This window comes from Lepidochelys kempii, chromosome 2, assembly GCF_965140285.1.
Source record: "Lepidochelys kempii isolate rLepKem1 chromosome 2, rLepKem1.hap1, whole genome shotgun sequence".
Taxonomy (NCBI): domain Eukaryota; kingdom Metazoa; phylum Chordata; order Testudines; family Cheloniidae; genus Lepidochelys; species Lepidochelys kempii.
In genome coordinates, this window is record NC_136381.1 from 186249087 (window position 1) to 186268089 (window position 19003).

Genomic DNA, 19003 nt, shown 5'->3' on the forward strand with positions numbered 1-19003 from the left:
ACGAAGAAAGCCTTTAAAACCATGAGTTAAATGTAAAACTGCTCTTTTCTTATGTCTGCAGAGAAAAAATGCTAATGACTCTGATGCTTCTCATAGTTTTGCCAAACTACTGCAGAGTGCTTGCCAATCACTACTGTGATTCAGATGCCTGCAGGAAGTAGGGAGACTAAAGAATTAGGTCAATTTCACTTCAACTTTGCTCTGGAAAACAGAAGCAGAGACAGACACATTGGAACTATTTAATGGGGAGGTTTACCAAACACAGATTTGGGAAAGGGATAATGTATTGGAGACTCCCGCCTTGCAGCAATCAGAAAAAGTGGTTCTCTGGTTAATGCAAAAATTAAGGTGTCCCTACTGCTATATCCCTCTTCAGCCAAGCCATATAGCACAGAGCTGCCACTAGGAGTCTTTGAGGTGACAAGGATGAGAGAGAGAGAGAGAATGTTCCTCTTAACAGCCACAGGTGGTGGGTGGGGGCTTCAGTTTACAAGACACCTACTAACAAGACAAATACAAAATCAATGGTGCTCACAAACAGAATGTAAGGACAGCACTATGGAAGGTTACTGAGTTTCTGCCATTTCCCAGAAGCTTAGGAGGGGAAGGAAGTGGCTTCACACTTGGATGTTGCCCCTAAAACAGTGGAGCCCTCAATCTTTTTGTATCCATATGTGGCTAATGGGATTTTAGTACTCCACGCCCTATTGAGTGGCAACCTGGTTTACCTCCTACAACAGAAGAAGTCTAACTATTACAGTATTTACTGGCCCAGTCCTGTCAGATGCTTACTGCGAAGTGCTGAGCCAACAGAAATTAGAAGTGATTAATAACTTTGCGTGACTGGAACTTTATTTTAAATTAGTATTCACATATTCCCCTCCATCACCTAATTTTTGTCTAAACCAGAGATTTAAAAAATCTGAACAAAATACTTAAATAAATCTTCACTGAAGTGGATAAAAGTAAGGTTTTGATTATTACAGACAGACAGACATGATTAAAAAATGTTTTGTAAAAGATTAGAAGTCTGAATAACCAATACTCACCCATTTGCCAGATTGGTGGCTTCTCTCATCTGGGCTATGGATCTATTTACCAAGTCTGCCTTTCTCTGGTTGTAGAGGCTCAGAGACTGCTGCACTGCCAAAGGAACCATCTTCTCAAACAAATCTGTGATTAAGGCAGTATAATTATTTTAATGCAACTATAAAGGTGACCAAAAAACATGCAGCTTCTTTATATCTTTTGCTGTATCCTTAGAGAAATTTCACAAATCCAAGTTTCTAAACTGAGTGGGAAATGTTGGATCATATTAAAGAAGTTCTGTATTAAAATCACAAATGAGTTTGATTCCCCATAGTTCAAATCCCAGGGTATTACTAATTAAGAGGTCTCTTGGTTTTTGGTACTGTTTCTCTCCCTCTATGTGTGAAACTTGCAAGCTGCTAATTGTGTTAGTACATTCTAAGACAGAGTCTGTTCTCAAAGCAATTCACAGAGAGAGAGACTCAAAGCAATACTCTAACAACAGAAACAGCACCCAGAGACTCCCCACCCTTTTGTTGTATTAACAATTGTGATTAAAATAGAGATAGAGGATGTATGTGGATGGATGCTTGGTGTAGATAATAACTGAATGATCAGGGAGGTGCCAGCCTAAGAATCCAGTGTCCATCGGCTGAAGAAGGCGTCAAGTGGAAATAATCAGAGGACCCCCCCCGGAGGGCAGACTGGAATCCACCCAACAGCCTCAAGAATGGGAGAACCAAAGAACAAGATAACATCTTGGAGCCGTCAGGAATGTGCTATCTGCTGATTGATTCAGCAACAGCATGATGAAGCAATTCCCATAGACTGGCATAGGAAGAAATTCCTATAAAAATAGACTCTAAAAAGTGAGAACTTTGGGGTCTGATTCTGCAAACCAACTTCCAGGAGCATCAGATGAGCATCTGACAAGGCCCTGCTCCCTCCTCATATCCAGGCCACCTGGCCAGTGACTTGGCATGAGCAACTCTAAGACTGGTAACTATGATAACAACCTTGCAGAACCTGTGTGTGTGTCTGTGTGTGTTTGTATGAATGAATGTGTGACTAAATATGAGATTGAATGGAATGTTATAGCTATAACTAACTAACTGCTTACTATGATTCTTTCTGTATTCACAATAAATGTGGTATTTTGCCTTTTTCCCTTTAATAAGATCCTGCTGGTTTTTATTTTATTGGTACAACATTTTGGTGGAGAATTGCGAAAGGGGGAATATTGGTAAAAAACCTCAGTTATTGTAAATATTGGTGTGCACACCGCCAGCTCTAGTGAGCTAGGCATTTCTATTAGATTAAACCAGACCTGCTGGCCTCCGGGAAGGTAGCAGGGGACCTGCTGGCCTCCGGGAAGGTAGCAGGGGACCTGCTGGCCTCCGGGAAGGTAGCAGGGGACCTGCTGGCCTCCGGGAAGGTAGCAGGGGACCTGCTGGCCTCCGGGAAGGTAGCAGGGGACCTGCTGGCCTCCGGGAAGGTAGCAGGGGACCTGCTGGCCTCCGGGAAGGTAGCAGGGGACCTGCTGGCCTCCGGGAAGGTAGCAGGGGACCTGCTGGCCTCCGGGAAGGTAGCAGGGGACCTGCTGGCCTCCGGGAAGGTAGCAGGGGACCTGCTGGCCTCCGGGAAGGTAGCAGGGGACCTGCTGGCCTCCGGGAAGGTAGCAGGGGACCTGCTGGCCTCCGGGAAGGTAGCAGGGGACCTGCTGGCCTCCGGGAAGGTAGCAGGGGACCTGCTGGCCTCCGGGAAGGTAGCAGGGGACCTGCTGGCCTCCGGGAAGGTAGCAGGGGACCTGCTGGCCTCCGGGAAGGTAGCAGGGGACCTGCTGGCCTCCGGGAAGGTAGCAGGGGACCTGCTGGCCTCCGGGAAGGTAGCAGGGGACCTGCTGGCCTCCGGGAAGGTAGCAGGGGACCTGCTGGCCTCCGGGAAGGTAGCAGGGGACCTGCTGGCCTCCGGGAAGGTAGCAGGGGACCTGCTGGCCTCCGGGAAGGTAGCAGGGGACCTGCTGGCCTCCGGGAAGGTAGCAGGGGACCTGCTGGCCTCCGGGAAGGTAGCAGGGGACCTGCTGGCCTCCGGGAAGGTAGCAGGGGACCTGCTGGCCTCCGGGAAGGTAGCAGGGGACCTGCTGGCCTCCGGGAAGGTAGCAGGGGACCTGCTGGCCTCCGGGAAGGTAGCAGGGGACCTGCTGGCCTCCGGGAAGGTAGCAGGGGACCTGCTGGCCTCCGGGAAGGTAGCAGGGGACCTGCTGGCCTCCGGGAAGGTAGCAGGGGACCTGCTGGCCTCCGGGAAGGTAGCAGGGGACCTGCTGGCCTCCGGGAAGGTAGCAGGGGACCTGCTGGCCTCCGGGAAGGTAGCAGGGGACCTGCTGGCCTCCGGGAAGGTAGCAGGGGACCTGCTGGCCTCCGGGAAGGTAGCAGGGGACCTGCTGGCCTCCGGGAAGGTAGCAGGGGACCTGCTGGCCTCCGGGAAGGTAGCAGGGGACCTGCTGGCCTCCGGGAAGGTAGCAGGGGACCTGCTGGCCTCCGGGAAGGTAGCAGGGGACCTGCTGGCCTCCGGGAAGGTAGCAGGGGACCTGCTGGCCTCCGGGAAGGTAGCAGGGGACCTGCTGGCCTCCGGGAAGGTAGCAGGGGACCTGCTGGCCTCCGGGAAGGTAGCAGGGGACCTGCTGGCCTCCGGGAAGGTAGCAGGGGACCTGCTGGCCTCCGGGAAGGTAGCAGGGGACCTGCTGGCCTCCGGGAAGGTAGCAGGGGACCTGCTGGCCTCCGGGAAGGTAGCAGGGGACCTGCTGGCCTCCGGGAAGGTAGCAGGGGACCTGCTGGCCTCCGGGAAGGTAGCAGGGGACCTGCTGGCCTCCGGGAAGGTAGCAGGGGACCTGCTGGCCTCCGGGAAGGTAGCAGGGGACCTGCTGGCCTCCGGGAAGGTAGCAGGGGACCTGCTGGCCTCCGGGAAGGTAGCAGGGGACCTGCTGGCCTCCGGGAAGGTAGCAGGGGACCTGCTGGCCTCCGGGAAGGTAGCAGGGGACCTGCTGGCCTCCGGGAAGGTAGCAGGGGACCTGCTGGCCTCCGGGAAGGTAGCAGGGGACCTGCTGGCCTCCGGGAAGGTAGCAGGGGACCTGCTGGCCTCCGGGAAGGTAGCAGGGGACCTGCTGGCCTCCGGGAAGGTAGCAGGGGACCTGCTGGCCTCCGGGAAGGTAGCAGGGGACCTGCTGGCCTCCGGGAAGGTAGCAGGGGACCTGCTGGCCTCCGGGAAGGTAGCAGGGGACCTGCTGGCCTCCGGGAAGGTAGCAGGGGACCTGCTGGCCTCCGGGAAGGTAGCAGGGGACCTGCTGGCCTCCGGGAAGGTAGCAGGGGACCTGCTGGCCTCCGGGAAGGTAGCAGGGGACCTGCTGGCCTCCGGGAAGGTAGCAGGGGACCTGCTGGCCTCCGGGAAGGTAGCAGGGGACCTGCTGGCCTCCGGGAAGGTAGCAGGGGACCTGCTGGCCTCCGGGAAGGTAGCAGGGGACCTGCTGGCCTCCGGGAAGGTAGCAGGGGACCTGCTGGCCTCCGGGAAGGTAGCAGGGGACCTGCTGGCCTCCGGGAAGGTAGCAGGGGACCTGCTGGCCTCCGGGAAGGTAGCAGGGGACCTGCTGGCCTCCGGGAAGGTAGCAGGGGACCTGCTGGCCTCCGGGAAGGTAGCAGGGGACCTGCTGGCCTCCGGGAAGGTAGCAGGGGACCTGCTGGCCTCCGGGAAGGTAGCAGGGGACCTGCTGGCCTCCGGGAAGGTAGCAGGGGACCTGCTGGCCTCCGGGAAGGTAGCAGGGGACCTGCTGGCCTCCGGGAAGGTAGCAGGGGACCTGCTGGCCTCCGGGAAGGTAGCAGGGGACCTGCTGGCCTCCGGGAAGGTAGCAGGGGACCTGCTGGCCTCCGGGAAGGTAGCAGGGGACCTGCTGGCCTCCGGGAAGGTAGCAGGGGACCTGCTGGCCTCCGGGAAGGTAGCAGGGGACCTGCTGGCCTCCGGGAAGGTAGCAGGGGACCTGCTGGCCTCCGGGAAGGTAGCAGGGGACCTGCTGGCCTCCGGGAAGGTAGCAGGGGACCTGCTGGCCTCCGGGAAGGTAGCAGGGGACCTGCTGGCCTCCGGGAAGGTAGCAGGGGACCTGCTGGCCTCCGGGAAGGTAGCAGGGGACCTGCTGGCCTCCGGGAAGGTAGCAGGGGACCTGCTGGCCTCCGGGAAGGTAGCAGGGGACCTGCTGGCCTCCGGGAAGGTAGCAGGGGACCTGCTGGCCTCCGGGAAGGTAGCAGGGGACCTGCTGGCCTCCGGGAAGGTAGCAGGGGACCTGCTGGCCTCCGGGAAGGTAGCAGGGGACCTGCTGGCCTCCGGGAAGGTAGCAGGGGACCTGCTGGCCTCCGGGAAGGTAGCAGGGGACCTGCTGGCCTCCGGGAAGGTAGCAGGGGACCTGCTGGCCTCCGGGAAGGTAGCAGGGGAAAAACGCATAGATTAAGCTATGATTTCAGAATCTAGGCTGTGTCACTTGCTAAGTAAAACCAGCAGTGACAAAGAGATTGAAATATCCATGTTAAGATGTTTAAAAGAAAACAGGGTAAGCCAGTACCAGAGGGAGGAATGGAGTCAGAAGGAACTCCAACCTTACCTTTTGTTAAAGAAATTACACCTTTTAAACAAATCCTTCAAAAATGTGGGCACAGTCCTTGGACTAAACAAGCCCTAGCTGATGTCTGCACTATTTCGGACTTAGAGGATAGATTGGCTCAGTATATCCTCATATACAAACCTTCTAGTGCTGCCAAAAGAGATGCAGCAGCAATTTGGTTGTTGTGGGAGGCATGTAAGGCTTCTTCCCTCCGCTTGTCTTCATGTAAAGAGGAAAAGGCACAAATGGAAAAGGGAGCAGACAATTGGAAGGTGCTGGCTACAAATATCCAAAGCCAGCTGAAAATAGTGAAAGAGGCACTCCAGGAATACAAAAAGAGTGAAAAAGTTAACTCTGCAGAGGCTGGAGGGAGGCAGGTAAAGGGGGAGAAGGTCCTATGTAGGGCACCCCCAGGCATAATTACAAAGAGAAAAGAGAGTAAAAAAAAAAAAAGTTAACTCTGCAGAGGCTGGAGGGAATTAAGCAGTTAAACTTTGTATTTCACCCAAACAACTTTTAACTGAAAATGTTAAAAAGGAAAAGTGTTAGAGCATTCTTGGTTTCTTTGCAGCCATTCTGAAAGAAAAATGGGCCCTTTTCCAAAGGAATGTCTGTAAATTAGCCAGGCAAAAATAAACTGATTAAAATCATTTGACTGGACAATTTAGTCAAATTTGCTAAAAGAACATAAGAGGGTTCTATTGGAACTTAACTGCCTCAAATGTATAAAGGGACTGTAAGATGTAAAAAACAGAGCAGTGTGGAAGGGATGTTAAGGAAAAGAAAATGTGTATGTATCTGTCTGAGTGTGTGTAAATATGTAAAGTTCTAAGGACCAGTTAGTTTTGTTTTTGTTTTAAATAATGCCACTAAAAATCCATTTGACTCTTTAATTCAAAGTTGCAAAACTGACAGACCTTTTTGCTAGACACAGGTAATTAGTGTTGTTTGGCTTTGGGATTTGGCATTTAACCCTTAAAAGGTAACTCAATGCTTTACAAAATTTAAAATGTTTTTAAGTTGTGGCTGCAGCAGGGCAGTCAAAATCCGGAGAATATAAAAAAAAATATTTTGGATTCTTTTTGTTTGTTTTTTGTTTGTTTGTTTTTGTAACAAAATAGCAGATGAGAGTTGTAGTAAAAAAAAAAATTAAAAAAAAGACAGTGCCTCTCTGAAGCAACAGCAGGGGTGAGGTGCACAAAACAAAAAGAAGCAATGTTAGAAACACTGAGTCTTAAAATGGCTCTGAGTAATCAGACTGTCACTTTGATAAAGGTACATGAAAACTCTGTAAGCAAAAAAAAGAAATAGTGACACCTTATGTAAAAATGGATCTGGATAATGTTATAGAAGTTAAACTATGGAAGGAATGTGCATTTGCCCCAGAACATGTGCAGGGTATATTGTAGAAGGGGCAAAAGAAATGCAAACATACCATGCTACTTAATTAAAATGCTATTAGGGCTCCAAAGGGAGCCACAATAGGTTGGGTTTTCTTTTTCAGATTGCTGTGTGTTTTGGAAGCAGAAGTTAAAAGTAATCAAAACTCTGGTGAAAGTTGATTGTGTCCCTTTTAAGATAGACTCTCTGAGCTGCTGATGGCTTTAAATCCAAAAGCAGGAAGTTTCTGTGAAAATGCAAATTACCTAAATGATAAAGGAAGGAAAGAACTAGCAGCACAAAGGAGCTGCAGATAAAGGACATACCTGGTCAGCAAACAAATTGTCTAAATAAAAGGCATGGGATAACAAGATAATTTTAATAAATTTAATGATAATAAGTATCCCTGTAACAACGTATAGTGTGTATGATTTTTGGAAAAATCCTTTAAGGTCGTATGGTAATGATGCTTCTCAGTTATTACCTGTAAATAAAACTTAAAGCTTAACACAGCAGGAAAAACATTATAAACTTGGTCTGCTGTATAAGAAGGAAAACTCAGGGATTTAATGACTAAACAGTGGGATAATTTCCCCATAACCCTTAAAAGATAAAAGCCATTGAAACCTGGCCTGCCTATAGAACAAAAACAGGAAAATATGGGGGCAATTTATCTGTTTTGCCTGCAATCAGCAAGGGTATTTGTAAAAGCCAGGAGCATCAGATGAGCATCTGACAAGGCCCTGCTCCCTCCTCATATCCAGGCCACCTGGCCAGTGACTTGGCATGAGCAACTCTAAGACTGGTAACTATGATAACAACCTTGCAGAACCTGTGTGTGTGTGTGTGTGTGTGTTTGTATGAATGAATGTGTGACTAAATATGAGATTGAATGGAATGTTATAGCTATAACTAACTAACTGCTTACTATGATTCTTTCTGTATTCACAATAAATGTGGTATTTTGCCTTTTTCCCTTTAATAAGATCCTGCTGGTTTTTATTTTATTGGTACAACAGAAATACCACTGAGGAAAGTTAACATCTCCATAGGCCTGGTACCAACATTCAAAACTTGCAACTTCAGATTTATCACTTAAGACTCATGGTAGAGGACTGTATAGGATTTCAACATATTGTGTTAGGCAAGCTGTAAGATTAACAGTAGGGGCTGTCTTCTAGTTAAATCTGTACAAGAGCTCTTCAACAAAACTCCTTCAGAGACCAGATTGTGCTTCATTCAAACATTTTGAGATAGAACTAGCGCAGATTTGAATAACTAAATTGAAATTGCAGATTTACCCTTTACAGGGGCCTGTCAGTAATCTTTTTGACACTAAAACCAATGGCTTAAGGCACAATACAACCTTTGCTTAACTGTTGTTCTTAGAGATGTATTGCTCATGTCCATTCCATTCTAGGTGTGTGCGCCCACGTGCACAGTCGGAGATTTTTGCCTTAGCGGTATCCATAGGGTTGGCTGTTGCACCTTTGAGTGCCACGCTCATGCACTGGTATATTAGGCACTACCGATCCTACGCCCCCTCAGTTCCTTCTTGCCAGCAATTCTGACAAGAGGGGTAGGAGGGCAGGTAATGAAATGGACACGAGCAACGAATCTTGAACAGTTAGAAAAAGCAATTACCTACCTTTTCATTCAAGTGCTTGCTCATGTCGATTCCATTCTAGGAGACTCACAAGCAGTATCCTCAGAGGTGGGCTCGGAGTTCACAGTCTACCGGCTTGCAGTACTGCTCTACCAAAACCAGAATCATCCCGTGCCTGTTGCGTAAGTGCATAATGGGACGTGAACGTGTGGACGGACATCCTGGATAGGCACTTGGGCTAGGAAAGCTGCTAAGGAGGCTTGCGTCCTAGTTGAATGGGTAGTTACAATCACCAGAAGTGGCATCTTTGCCTGCATTCGCTGCTGTTACGATCAGGCAGTGATCCAAGAAGAAATTTGAGCAGGCACTGGACAACTTTTCATCCTGTCGGCCACCACAACGAACAATTGTGTCAACTTGTCTTTGTAGAAGACTGTATAGGGTGGTTCCGAGGTAAGCACCCTAAAATCTCGGAGACCTGGCGGGCGGATATTATTGCAACTAGGAATGCAACCTTTCAGGATAGGAGAAAGAGCAGGAAGCCAGAGGCTCAAAGGGGGGGTCCCGTGAGCTGTGACAGCACAAGATTCAGGTCCCATGATAGAATGGGGCCCCTGATGTGCAAGCGGGGGGCGGGGGTGGAAGGGAGGGTTGGCCATGAACTACAGGATGTAGCCTGAAGATATGTCAAGCACCCAACGGTCCGAGATCAGCCGCAACCAAGCTCACTGGAAGGGGTGCAGGTGATTGAGGAAAGAGCAGGGGAGTGGATCATGGAAAGTGACTGGGGCGCTGTCCTCAAGATGCCTGCTTCTGGCTTTCTTGGCCGCTGGAAGAACCAGACTAGGTGGAGGAATGGGAAGATGAAGGGTGATGCAGTTTAAATCCTGTGTCTCGGTCCTTCTTTCTGTAGGAGCTGTACCAGGGACAAACCCAGGGCCTTGATGAAGGTGGACAGAAAGGCTTTCTAGCCTGCTGAGTGGTGTGAAGGCCCAATGAATGAAGAAGTGTTTAAGACCATGGAGCTGTGCAACAGTCAGCTCTGAAAAGAGCCTTGGTCCCTCAAATGGAAGGTCCTGAAGGGTAGTCTGCATCTCCGGGGACAGCCCAGAGGACAGCGCCTCATGGCCACCACAGAGGCGACTATCCTGGCCGCCAAGTCCGTAGCATCCGAGGCCATCTGGAGGGAGTCTCTCACCACTGCTTTGCCCTTGTCCACCAAGGCGGCAAACTCCTGGCCACAGTCCTGTGGGAGGCCCTCCTTAAAAACTTGCTGATGGAGTTCCACAGGTAGAAGTTGTACCTGCCTAGCAGGGCCTGTTGGTTAGACACCCAAAATTGCAGGCTGGCCAAATAAATTTTCCTGCCAAACAAGTCCAGCCTCTTGGCATCTATTTTTCGGTGTGCTGCTCACCTAGCCCTGCCTGGCCTTTTCACTGATGGTGGACACGACCAGGGATCCCGCTGGAGGGTGACAGGTACTCAAACCCCTTTGCAGGGACACAGTACTTCTCTTCTGCCTTTTAGAGGTAGGCGGAATGGAGGAGGGTGTTTACCACACAGACTTGGCAATTTTAAGGACCTCTGGGTGGATGGGCCCTGTGACCTGGGCTGAGGTGGAGGAGGGAATAACATTAAAGAGGTTGGACTCCTCCGCTAGCTCCTTGACCTCCAAGTCCTCCTTGAGCCTGGCCTGGTGCTCCTTGAAGTTGTCAAGGGAGATGCTCGTTTGCAAGGGGCCTGCCACCACTTCATCCAGAGACAATCAAGATCCTGCACAACAGGGGGAGGGGCGTCTTCCCCTTGCTCACTGGGGACAGCTCCTTGGGCATCAGGGCCTGCTGTGTTGCCCGGCGTGGGTTTCGATACCGTGCTCCAACTTGGATGCCGGCCATGCCAGGGCAGCTTGTCCGATGCGACCTGGGAGGAATGGTGGGAGCACAGGACCAGCATAACAGGTAAACTCCAAGGGTTCCAGTACTGCCACTGAGTGGGCCATTGACCCTGCCTCCACACCGCTGCTGCAGAAGCCACCCCAGTCTCAGAGGCCGGTGGCTATTTGCCTTTTATAGGCGAAGGGCTGAACTCCCCTTCAAGCTTGGACCATTGCCTTTTTGGTGACCAGGGAGGAGCTGTAGATACCCAAGTCTGCTGAATGATGCTCATCAGCAACCAGTAAGGAGAAGGACTGGACTGGTTCTTGCCCGAAGTTTGTACCAGGGAGCCGGAGACTGGTGCTGTGACCAGGAACGATCCTGCACTGGGGCAGAATTGATGCCTGGGAGACCACCTAGGAGATAGTGATCTGCGCTGTGGTGAACTTTGGCGGGAGGCCAGACGGTACCATGGGTACGGGGATCAGCGTCGCGACTCAGGTATCCCATGCCATGTAGGTGAAGACCTTGGCATCAGGGACCTGTGTCTTCTAATCAGGGACCGAGGCCACAGTGATGGAGACCAACACCTGTGGTCTGGAGATCGGGTATGCTCTGCTGTTTTAGGGGGCGGTCCCATAACCGGCTTGCCCGTAGATGCTGGAGCCTTGGTGGAGTCTGTTGCTTGGCTTTGTGTCTGCAGTGCTGGTTGGCCTGCTTGAGGCACAGATGACCCTACTGGGGCCAGTACCCCCTACCACTCCCATGAGTCAGATTCTGACTCTAGTGGTACGCTCAAGGAGCTTCAGTGCGGGCACATGGCTTGACACAGGTCTTTTGCCCGACGTACCCTTTTTCTGCAGTGCCACCGGGCCTGTTGACTTCGACCGCTTCTTCAGCACTGGGGAGGTGGAACGGTACCGGGAGGGTTCTGGTGCTGGTGGTGTGCTGCATGCTGACATACCAGGTGTGGAGTCCAATCGAGAGGGCTCCGAGATAGGACAAAGCACAGCCTCCATAAGGAGAGCCCTCAAGCGGATAACTCGCTCCTTCTAATTTCAAGGGTGAAAGTTTTTGCAGATCCTGCACTTGTCCTTTCTGTGGGATTCCCCCAAACACTTTAAACAGCTCTCCTGGGGGTCACTAATGGGCATTGACCAGCTGCACGATTAACACGGCTTAAAGCCTGAAGAACAGGCTATGCCCCGCTCAGAGTTTAAGTCCCAGCCAGGACTCTTAACTCCTAAACAACTACTCCAACTAAGGTCTAACTAAGTATCTATCAACTAACAACAAAGGAGACAGAACAGTGGACTGTTAGAACCCCTAACCTTCTTGCGATGCAAGACAAGGCACTCCAACCAACCACCATGGGCAGTAAGAAGGAACTGAGAGGGCATAGGGTTGGCAGTGCCTAATATATCAATGCATTAACGCAGCACTAAAGAGGGCTCCACAGCCGACCCTACGGATACCCGCTAAGGCAAAAATCTGACAACTGGGCATGTGGACAAGCACACACCTAGAATGGAATCAACATGAGCAAGCACTTGGAAAAAAAACACTATTGGAAAATGAACATTAACTTTAATATTGTACATCTAAATCACTTAGAGCTACGGTTGAACTTTGGAGCCCATATTAATATGATATACAGGTAAGATACATTTCACCTCTAAATCTTCTCTGAATATTTTGCTTACCAGTGAACTTCTGGCTGATAGGGACAACAACTGAGGTAGATTTCACAAGACTGGCTTTGCCAATGGGATCTAGATCTTTCAAGTCAGGAACCCGGTCATGATAAATGAAGTCATTGTCCTTCTTCGCAGCTGTAAGAGCGCGGTTGATTTTGTCAGACAAATCTTTTACATTTATGTATTCATCATAACGAGATGCCACTGTTTTTACCAAGTCTGATGCATGCTAAAAATCAAAATACACACAATTACAACTCAAATAGTCTCTCCACCGAGCCCTCTTCCCAGCAGCACTCCATGTCTTTAACACAAACAATATATAAGAAAACAGCCAATTGTCTTAGTTAGCCAACTAAGGTTACTGCAAAGGCATAGGATTCAGCATTAGCAGCTCCCTGCCTACTAAGGGAATGTCCCCGTCGAAGGGTTTTGAGAAGGATCAGCACAATTAGTCCTTGCAATAAACTCACTGACCTTATATACAGTACTGTCATTACTGGGATCATGAATCCTCTGCAGTTTATACTAAGGCCTCGTCTACACTGCCACTTTACAGCGCTGCAACTTTCTTGTTCAGGGGCGTGAAAAAAACTTCCAAAGATCTGACTGAAACATATACTTTGGAATACAGACATTTCTCACCATTCCAATATAGAAGTTCAAAGAACTTTTCAAGAAGTATTTAATGTGTGGGGTTTGGGGTTTTTTTTTAGGAAACCTGTCAATCTTAACTATCTGAGTTTTGCAACTCAGAGTATATTAGATTTGTCATAGGTAGAAATTTTAAAAAAAAAGTCTTCCTACATTTAAGAGGTCTGCCCCAACCCACCTGTAGTCTCCCAATTTCTTCACCAAATTTCTTCTGCTGCTTTGCCAGGATAGACTGGTGATACTCTGCATTGGCCTGCATAATGCAGTGCTTTGCAGCCAGAACAGGAAACACCTCCTGGAAATAAAAATACTGACCAGGGGAAAGTCCAACCACATAAACCACCACAGACAACATGGGATGCAGGAAGGAAAAGGAAGAAGAAAAGGAAATTAGAATCACCCAATTAATGGTTTAGATAGGTTAAAACATTAGAAGTAAATGTTAGAGACATGTGACTGCATGGGTTGAATTCAGTCAAAATAAAAATATTGCTCTGGTAAAATTATTTCAATTGTTTAATGTTGATTTGGGGATTGCACTTCATTTAATTAAAGCCATGAAGTCACAACATTTACTTTACAAAGATTAGAAATTCAAATATGCATTAGCAAGAATAGTAGAGAAGACACCAAAGATCCCAAGACAAAGTACTTTCAAAAAGTATGAAAGAATATTTAGACCACTTCATTAACCAAGCCAGCATACTTTAGATGTAGAACTATCACTTCAACATCTACTTTTTACCCCAATGACCATTAATAAGGATAAGAAAACAATTATCCAGCAGAAAACAATGCAATAAGTTTTCATTTACAGTGACCCAAGAGTACTTAAATTATCAGTAGACCCACAAAAATAATAGTTCTTTTAAACCCCATTAGAAAGCATTAGTTTGAAAAACAAATTTAGTAAGATGTTAAACAAGCCATCCCTAAATACGCTGTCACAAGCTAACCCAAAGTAACAGTTTAATAAAATAGTATTTCAAAATAGAGTTATTTTAATACTAAAGTGATTAGCTTTCAATGAAAACTGAAGTGTGCTTCTGACAGCTGACAATACTTGAACTGGAAAGTTTTTTTCCTGGAGTCTTACAGTTACTCAAGAATTCCCAGGGTTTTTTCCCCCCCTCTTGCTACAAAAGTGTGATCATAAAAATGCTTGAGAAACCATCTTAGAGACATTTATAGAATATAATACTCTGAACTAAAGTTATGTTAGTGTATTTTGTATTTTTTTATTAGCATTACTAACCTTGGGCAAAGTGTCCTTATATTGACACTGTTTGAAAGCATCACCATAATAATCTGCAGCTTGATTAGCCAGTTTAGCTATGATAGCATCTTTCATTTTATCTGGAATTAAAAACAACAAAAACACAAAAAACATTAATATCATGAAAGGAAAGGTTACTTACCTGTAAGTGGAGCTCCGGAAGGACTCTGCACATTCACACTCACAGGATGTGGTGGCAGTGCAGCTCTGACAATAAAATACTTCATAGCAATCTCCACTAGGGACAGAAGGGGCATTGCTATGAATACGATTAAGTAGACATGCTCCGGACCAAGTTTTCAAGTTCAGAATATTCAAATAAGTTTAAAATCGCAATTGAAAGAGGCAATATTGCTAGTTTAAATTCCATTTAGTGCTGTGTTGGAAGTGAATGCTACACAGAGGTCTTCTAATGAGATTATTTAGCTAGAACATCTATTTGAACCAATGTTGTATGCAGTGCAGTTATAGCTTTATCAGTCCCAGAATATTAGAGACACAAGGTGGGTGAGGTAATATCTTTTATTGGACCAACTTGTCTCTCTCACCAACAGAAGAGGGTCCAAAAAAAAGCTACTATGTCACTTTGTCGCTTTGTTTTAGAGAAAGCATGAAAGCTTATGCTCAAATAAATTTGTTAGTCACTAAGGTGCCACAAGTACTCCTTTTCTTTTTTGATAATAGAAAGAATGATTGCTTAAATTATAATGATGCATCTTGGATACTTTTCAGACAGTTCTTTGTTAAAATCTCCTTTATGTATGAGGTTGCCGACAAACGCTCTAACTACCATGAAAGACAACATCTTTACTGTACAGAGGTCAGAAAGGAATCCATGCCTGTAAACCAGATTTCTCAGGAAGAAAGTCAGTCTCACCAAGACCTACAAATCCCAATGTGATTTGTCGCTGCCTGTGATCAGGAGGAAGATTATACATGAACATTTTGGTTCAAACGTGGGTCAGGAATATAGGTGGGAAAAATTTTGGGGGGAAAACATTAAATTGCACAAAAATATGCATATTTTCACAGGCTGTATTTGGCAAAGAGACCATTTTGCAACAGCATTTTGTTTCAACTTTTACTTTTGAAACGCATTGTGATTTGAAATTTAGGACACCCAAAAAAAAATTTAACACCTGATGACCCAAAACCAAAAAGGATTTAGTAGTTTCAAAACTTTTTGTTTGACTCAAAACTTAGTTTTTGTTTCAGCAAGAGGAAAACCCAAAAATTCAGTTTGGGTTCAAACCAATTATTCTCTTTCCCCCCCCATTTCGGTCCCCATATTGAAAAAATAATTTGTTCACCTTTAGTGAAGAATGTACTGGTAAGTTTTTGGGTGTATTCTACACAATGCACCCAAGACCCCTAGGTTATACTGTCAGTAGTTATGAGTGTAGCAAGACTGAGAGGCATCCCTACTTATTTTTGGGAAGCACCATTCTGGTCACCCCGCTTCTCACTGCAAGGAAGTGCTGCAGACCCAACGTGAGCAGAGTCTGCTCTAGCAACATACTTTAACACTGTAAATTCTTCATTTGAACATTCCTGACAGATGTTATAAAAACTTAGTTTTGCAGTTTACTAGCTGATACTTACATTATTTTCAGTATCTCATAAGATGTTATTAGTTGTTTTCCTTCAACTCTGCCTCTCTGCAATATCCAGTTTTTTAAAAAAAAGCTAGCACAACGTCATTCCTGTAGATTCAGGGCACTGAAGCATTTTGAGAAGTGAAATGTACCATTTCATCATCCCTTCTTTCTCTTCCTGAGTCTTACCAGGACTGAGCATGCTGCCTGAGAAGTGACCATGTTCATGCTGGAAATCTATCCAAGGTTTTGCATGTGGCATGGAGCACGATTTACTAGATTACTGGATGACTTGAATTCTGTTTTTCAATTTAATTTTCCTTGATAAAAATCACAACCTGACAACTGATATTCACTATGACAAGGGGTATCAGAAGGAGGAAGAATTAAAGAGAAATGTTAAGTTTTCACACAATCAGTATTTCCATTACAGTGAAAAGAACAGTTCAGGGATGAATGAGGAAGTCCTGAAAAGCCCACATAATACTAAACTTCATTTATCAAATTAATAAGTCAAAAATCAAAACATTTGTGGAAGTTGTGAAGAACACTTAAGTACATTTGTAAAATGTAAAGTTATACCTCTTGTTGCTTTTAAGAAAAAAACCTCTTGAGCTTGAGCCAACATAATAAGACTAAGGGTTCCAACTGTATCTGGAGAGATGTCCACTGTAGGCTCTCTATTCAATGCAGACAAGACCGTGTCTTTAATGTGTTGGAAGGCACCACTAGCAAACTGAACCAAAACAAAAACGAACACATTATTCTTTCTGTATTTCAAACAAACTTGTGCTTATAGAAAAGGTACAGCACAAACAGATGTCAGAGAAACAAGCTTACTTTTATAGTTAACAGCAATGTAGAGGCCAGAAAGGACAAAATTTAGAATATGGGTGTTAACTCTTGAGATCCCACCTGTACTAAGACAGCTGAACAAGGCTGACTGAGAGGATATAAACCAAAGCTATAAAGGAGAAGAGTATATAAATATGGAAGATATAATGGACTCAACTGAGGGTATGTCTACATTATAAACTTAAGTCAACCCATGTTGGGTTGACTTACACCGCTGTAATTATTGCGGTGGTTCATGTGCACACTGCCCTTCTTCTGTTGATGGTGTGCACCACCACCAGGAGTGCTTCCACCAACTTAAGAGGGGCAGGGGGTGGGGGGGAAGGGCTGAGAGACAGGGCTCTCAGCTCCATGGGCAGCTCTTCACCAGCAGCTGAGCTCCCCGCCAGCAACAGAGCAGACGCAACGGGCTTCTCGGCTCCTCACTAGGAATGTGGCAGCTGACTGGACACCAGGCATCAATCCCCCTGCCGGGAGCCCAGGTTCCCACCCCAGCCACCCCTGGCTCTCTACTCCTCACTTCTCACCAGAAGCACAGGTGCGCCCGGCGTGGACCAGGGAGCCAAGTGCCTGGGCAGCAGCCATGAAATTGACAAGAATGACAGCCAATAGATATAAGTAATGCAATGTCTAAAGGGACACTGTGTCGCCTTAACTACACAGACATAAACCCTATGCCTCTCGTGGAAGTAAAGTTATGTCAGTGTAGCTGGCCACTTACAGCGGCAGAAGCAAGGCTATAGAGTGTATACTGCCATAATTAGGTCAACGTACGCTGCCCTATGTCGAACTAACGCTGTAGTGTAGACCAGGCCTAAGTCAAATGAAGAGGAAAGTTAGGATTAATATGAATTATATTAAGAGCATGGAGATACTGGCTAAGACACAGACTATTAAACCTCCAGGTGCAGGTTATAAAGGTAAAAGTTTGCTGTCATGGTATTGTATTCCATAGTTATGGGCATTCTATGGACATGAATAACTTCCTCTGAAGCATCTGGTCATGATCAAATAGGATACTGGTGTAAGTGGACTATTGGTCTGTTCTGACACCGCAAAGTCAACGCTTCTAAATGAAACTACTGACATGGAATTAAGGTGGCCTTACAGCAATGCTAGAGATATATGAAATAAGCAGTAAAAACAAAAGGTTCTCATGGTTGTACATAATTGAGTTTGCATTACAGCAGCATGGTATAATAAACCATGACTGAAAAATTACCTAGAGGGCTACCATCAGAAAGGAAATGAGGTGGTATAATAAGAGACAGATGCATGTAAATACTGAAGCAGGAGGGAAGGAAGCATGAAAATTAATGGATTAGCTCTGTTAGAAGTATCAACAACAGTCTGGGGAGAAGAGTTCCAAAATACAAATAACATTAAAACTGGGTTACCTAAACAGACTTTTCTGAATCTATTGTCTCTTAAAATGATTCTATGAATAAGACCATTTAAGACCCAGAAGATATACACTATCCGTAATCATGGTAATAGACAAATTGAAGTGGCTGCAGGGTTTGTTTGTTTTTTGTTGCTGAGGTGATTCAATTGCCAGGTTAACTATTTACAAACTATTGAACATGTATATATCAATTTCAGTACAAGTATAGGTTGACAAAACAGCATATACCTTTTGTCTAATGTGTACATCATCCACAATACATGCACATCTAGAGAAAGCTGTGTACATTTGACATGAATTTCAGAAAAGTTACCTATGCTTTCCACATTATGATAAAGATCTTGAGAAATACAGTTTAAGTGTTATTACACAATTTTTTTTGTACTGACAATACAGCTATAGAAGACAGGAGTACTGAGTAGTTAATGTTTTGCCTGCTGCTTTCCAACATGAAAATTCTTCAGAATTTACATACAAACTTTCAGACCAGTTGTCACCTCTCTCATGTTACTTTAAGTATTCCTCATGCACATTAGAGAAGGCACTTCTCAGTCTAGAGGCAGTGTGGAATTCTAGATATTGGGGTTCTATAGCCCCAAATTGGTCAGGGACCTACTGAGTGACTCTGGACAAGTCATGCCTCCATCTCTGTGCATCTCTTCCTTCTTCCACCCTTAGAATGGTTTTATCTTCTTAGAGAACAAGCTCTTTGGAATTGCAACTGTCTGCTGAGTTTTCACAAATGGGGCCCCGATATCTGGCTGACACGTTAGCAATGGTACTACAAATAAACTTCAAAATCAGAGTTGCACTCCTTTGAAATACTGATGACTGTACTCTGTTATCACTCCATACCTCCCAAAAAAGGGCTGTCTGAACTAAGAATAACTGACGAAACAAGTTATGAAAAATCTAATGTTTTTTTACAGCTGTTATACTTTTAGGAGAATTTTTTTTTTAAATGGGCAGTAAATTGGTATTTTAAGATGT

General features: G+C 46.3%; 1 protein-coding gene across 2 annotated transcripts in view; it reads right to left on the bottom strand.

Annotated features, from left to right (window-relative positions):
• Positions 1–19003, bottom strand: part of PDCD6IP (programmed cell death 6 interacting protein) — a 58189-nt gene that overhangs the window by 25152 nt on the left and 14034 nt on the right. Inside the window, exons 5-9 of one of the 2 annotated variants that reach the window (XM_073333071.2) lie at positions 16336–16489; positions 14138–14238; positions 13061–13177; positions 12235–12457; positions 1050–1173 (exon numbers count right to left, since the gene is read on the bottom strand). In XM_073333071.2, the coding sequence (XP_073189172.1) occupies positions 1050–1173; positions 12235–12457; positions 13061–13177; positions 14138–14238; positions 16336–16489 (719 nt within the window). Of the gene's footprint in view, positions 1–1049; positions 1174–12234; positions 12458–13060; positions 13193–14137; positions 14239–16335; positions 16490–19003 lie in introns of both variants that reach the window. The other variant, XM_073333070.2, reaches the window with a different exon arrangement.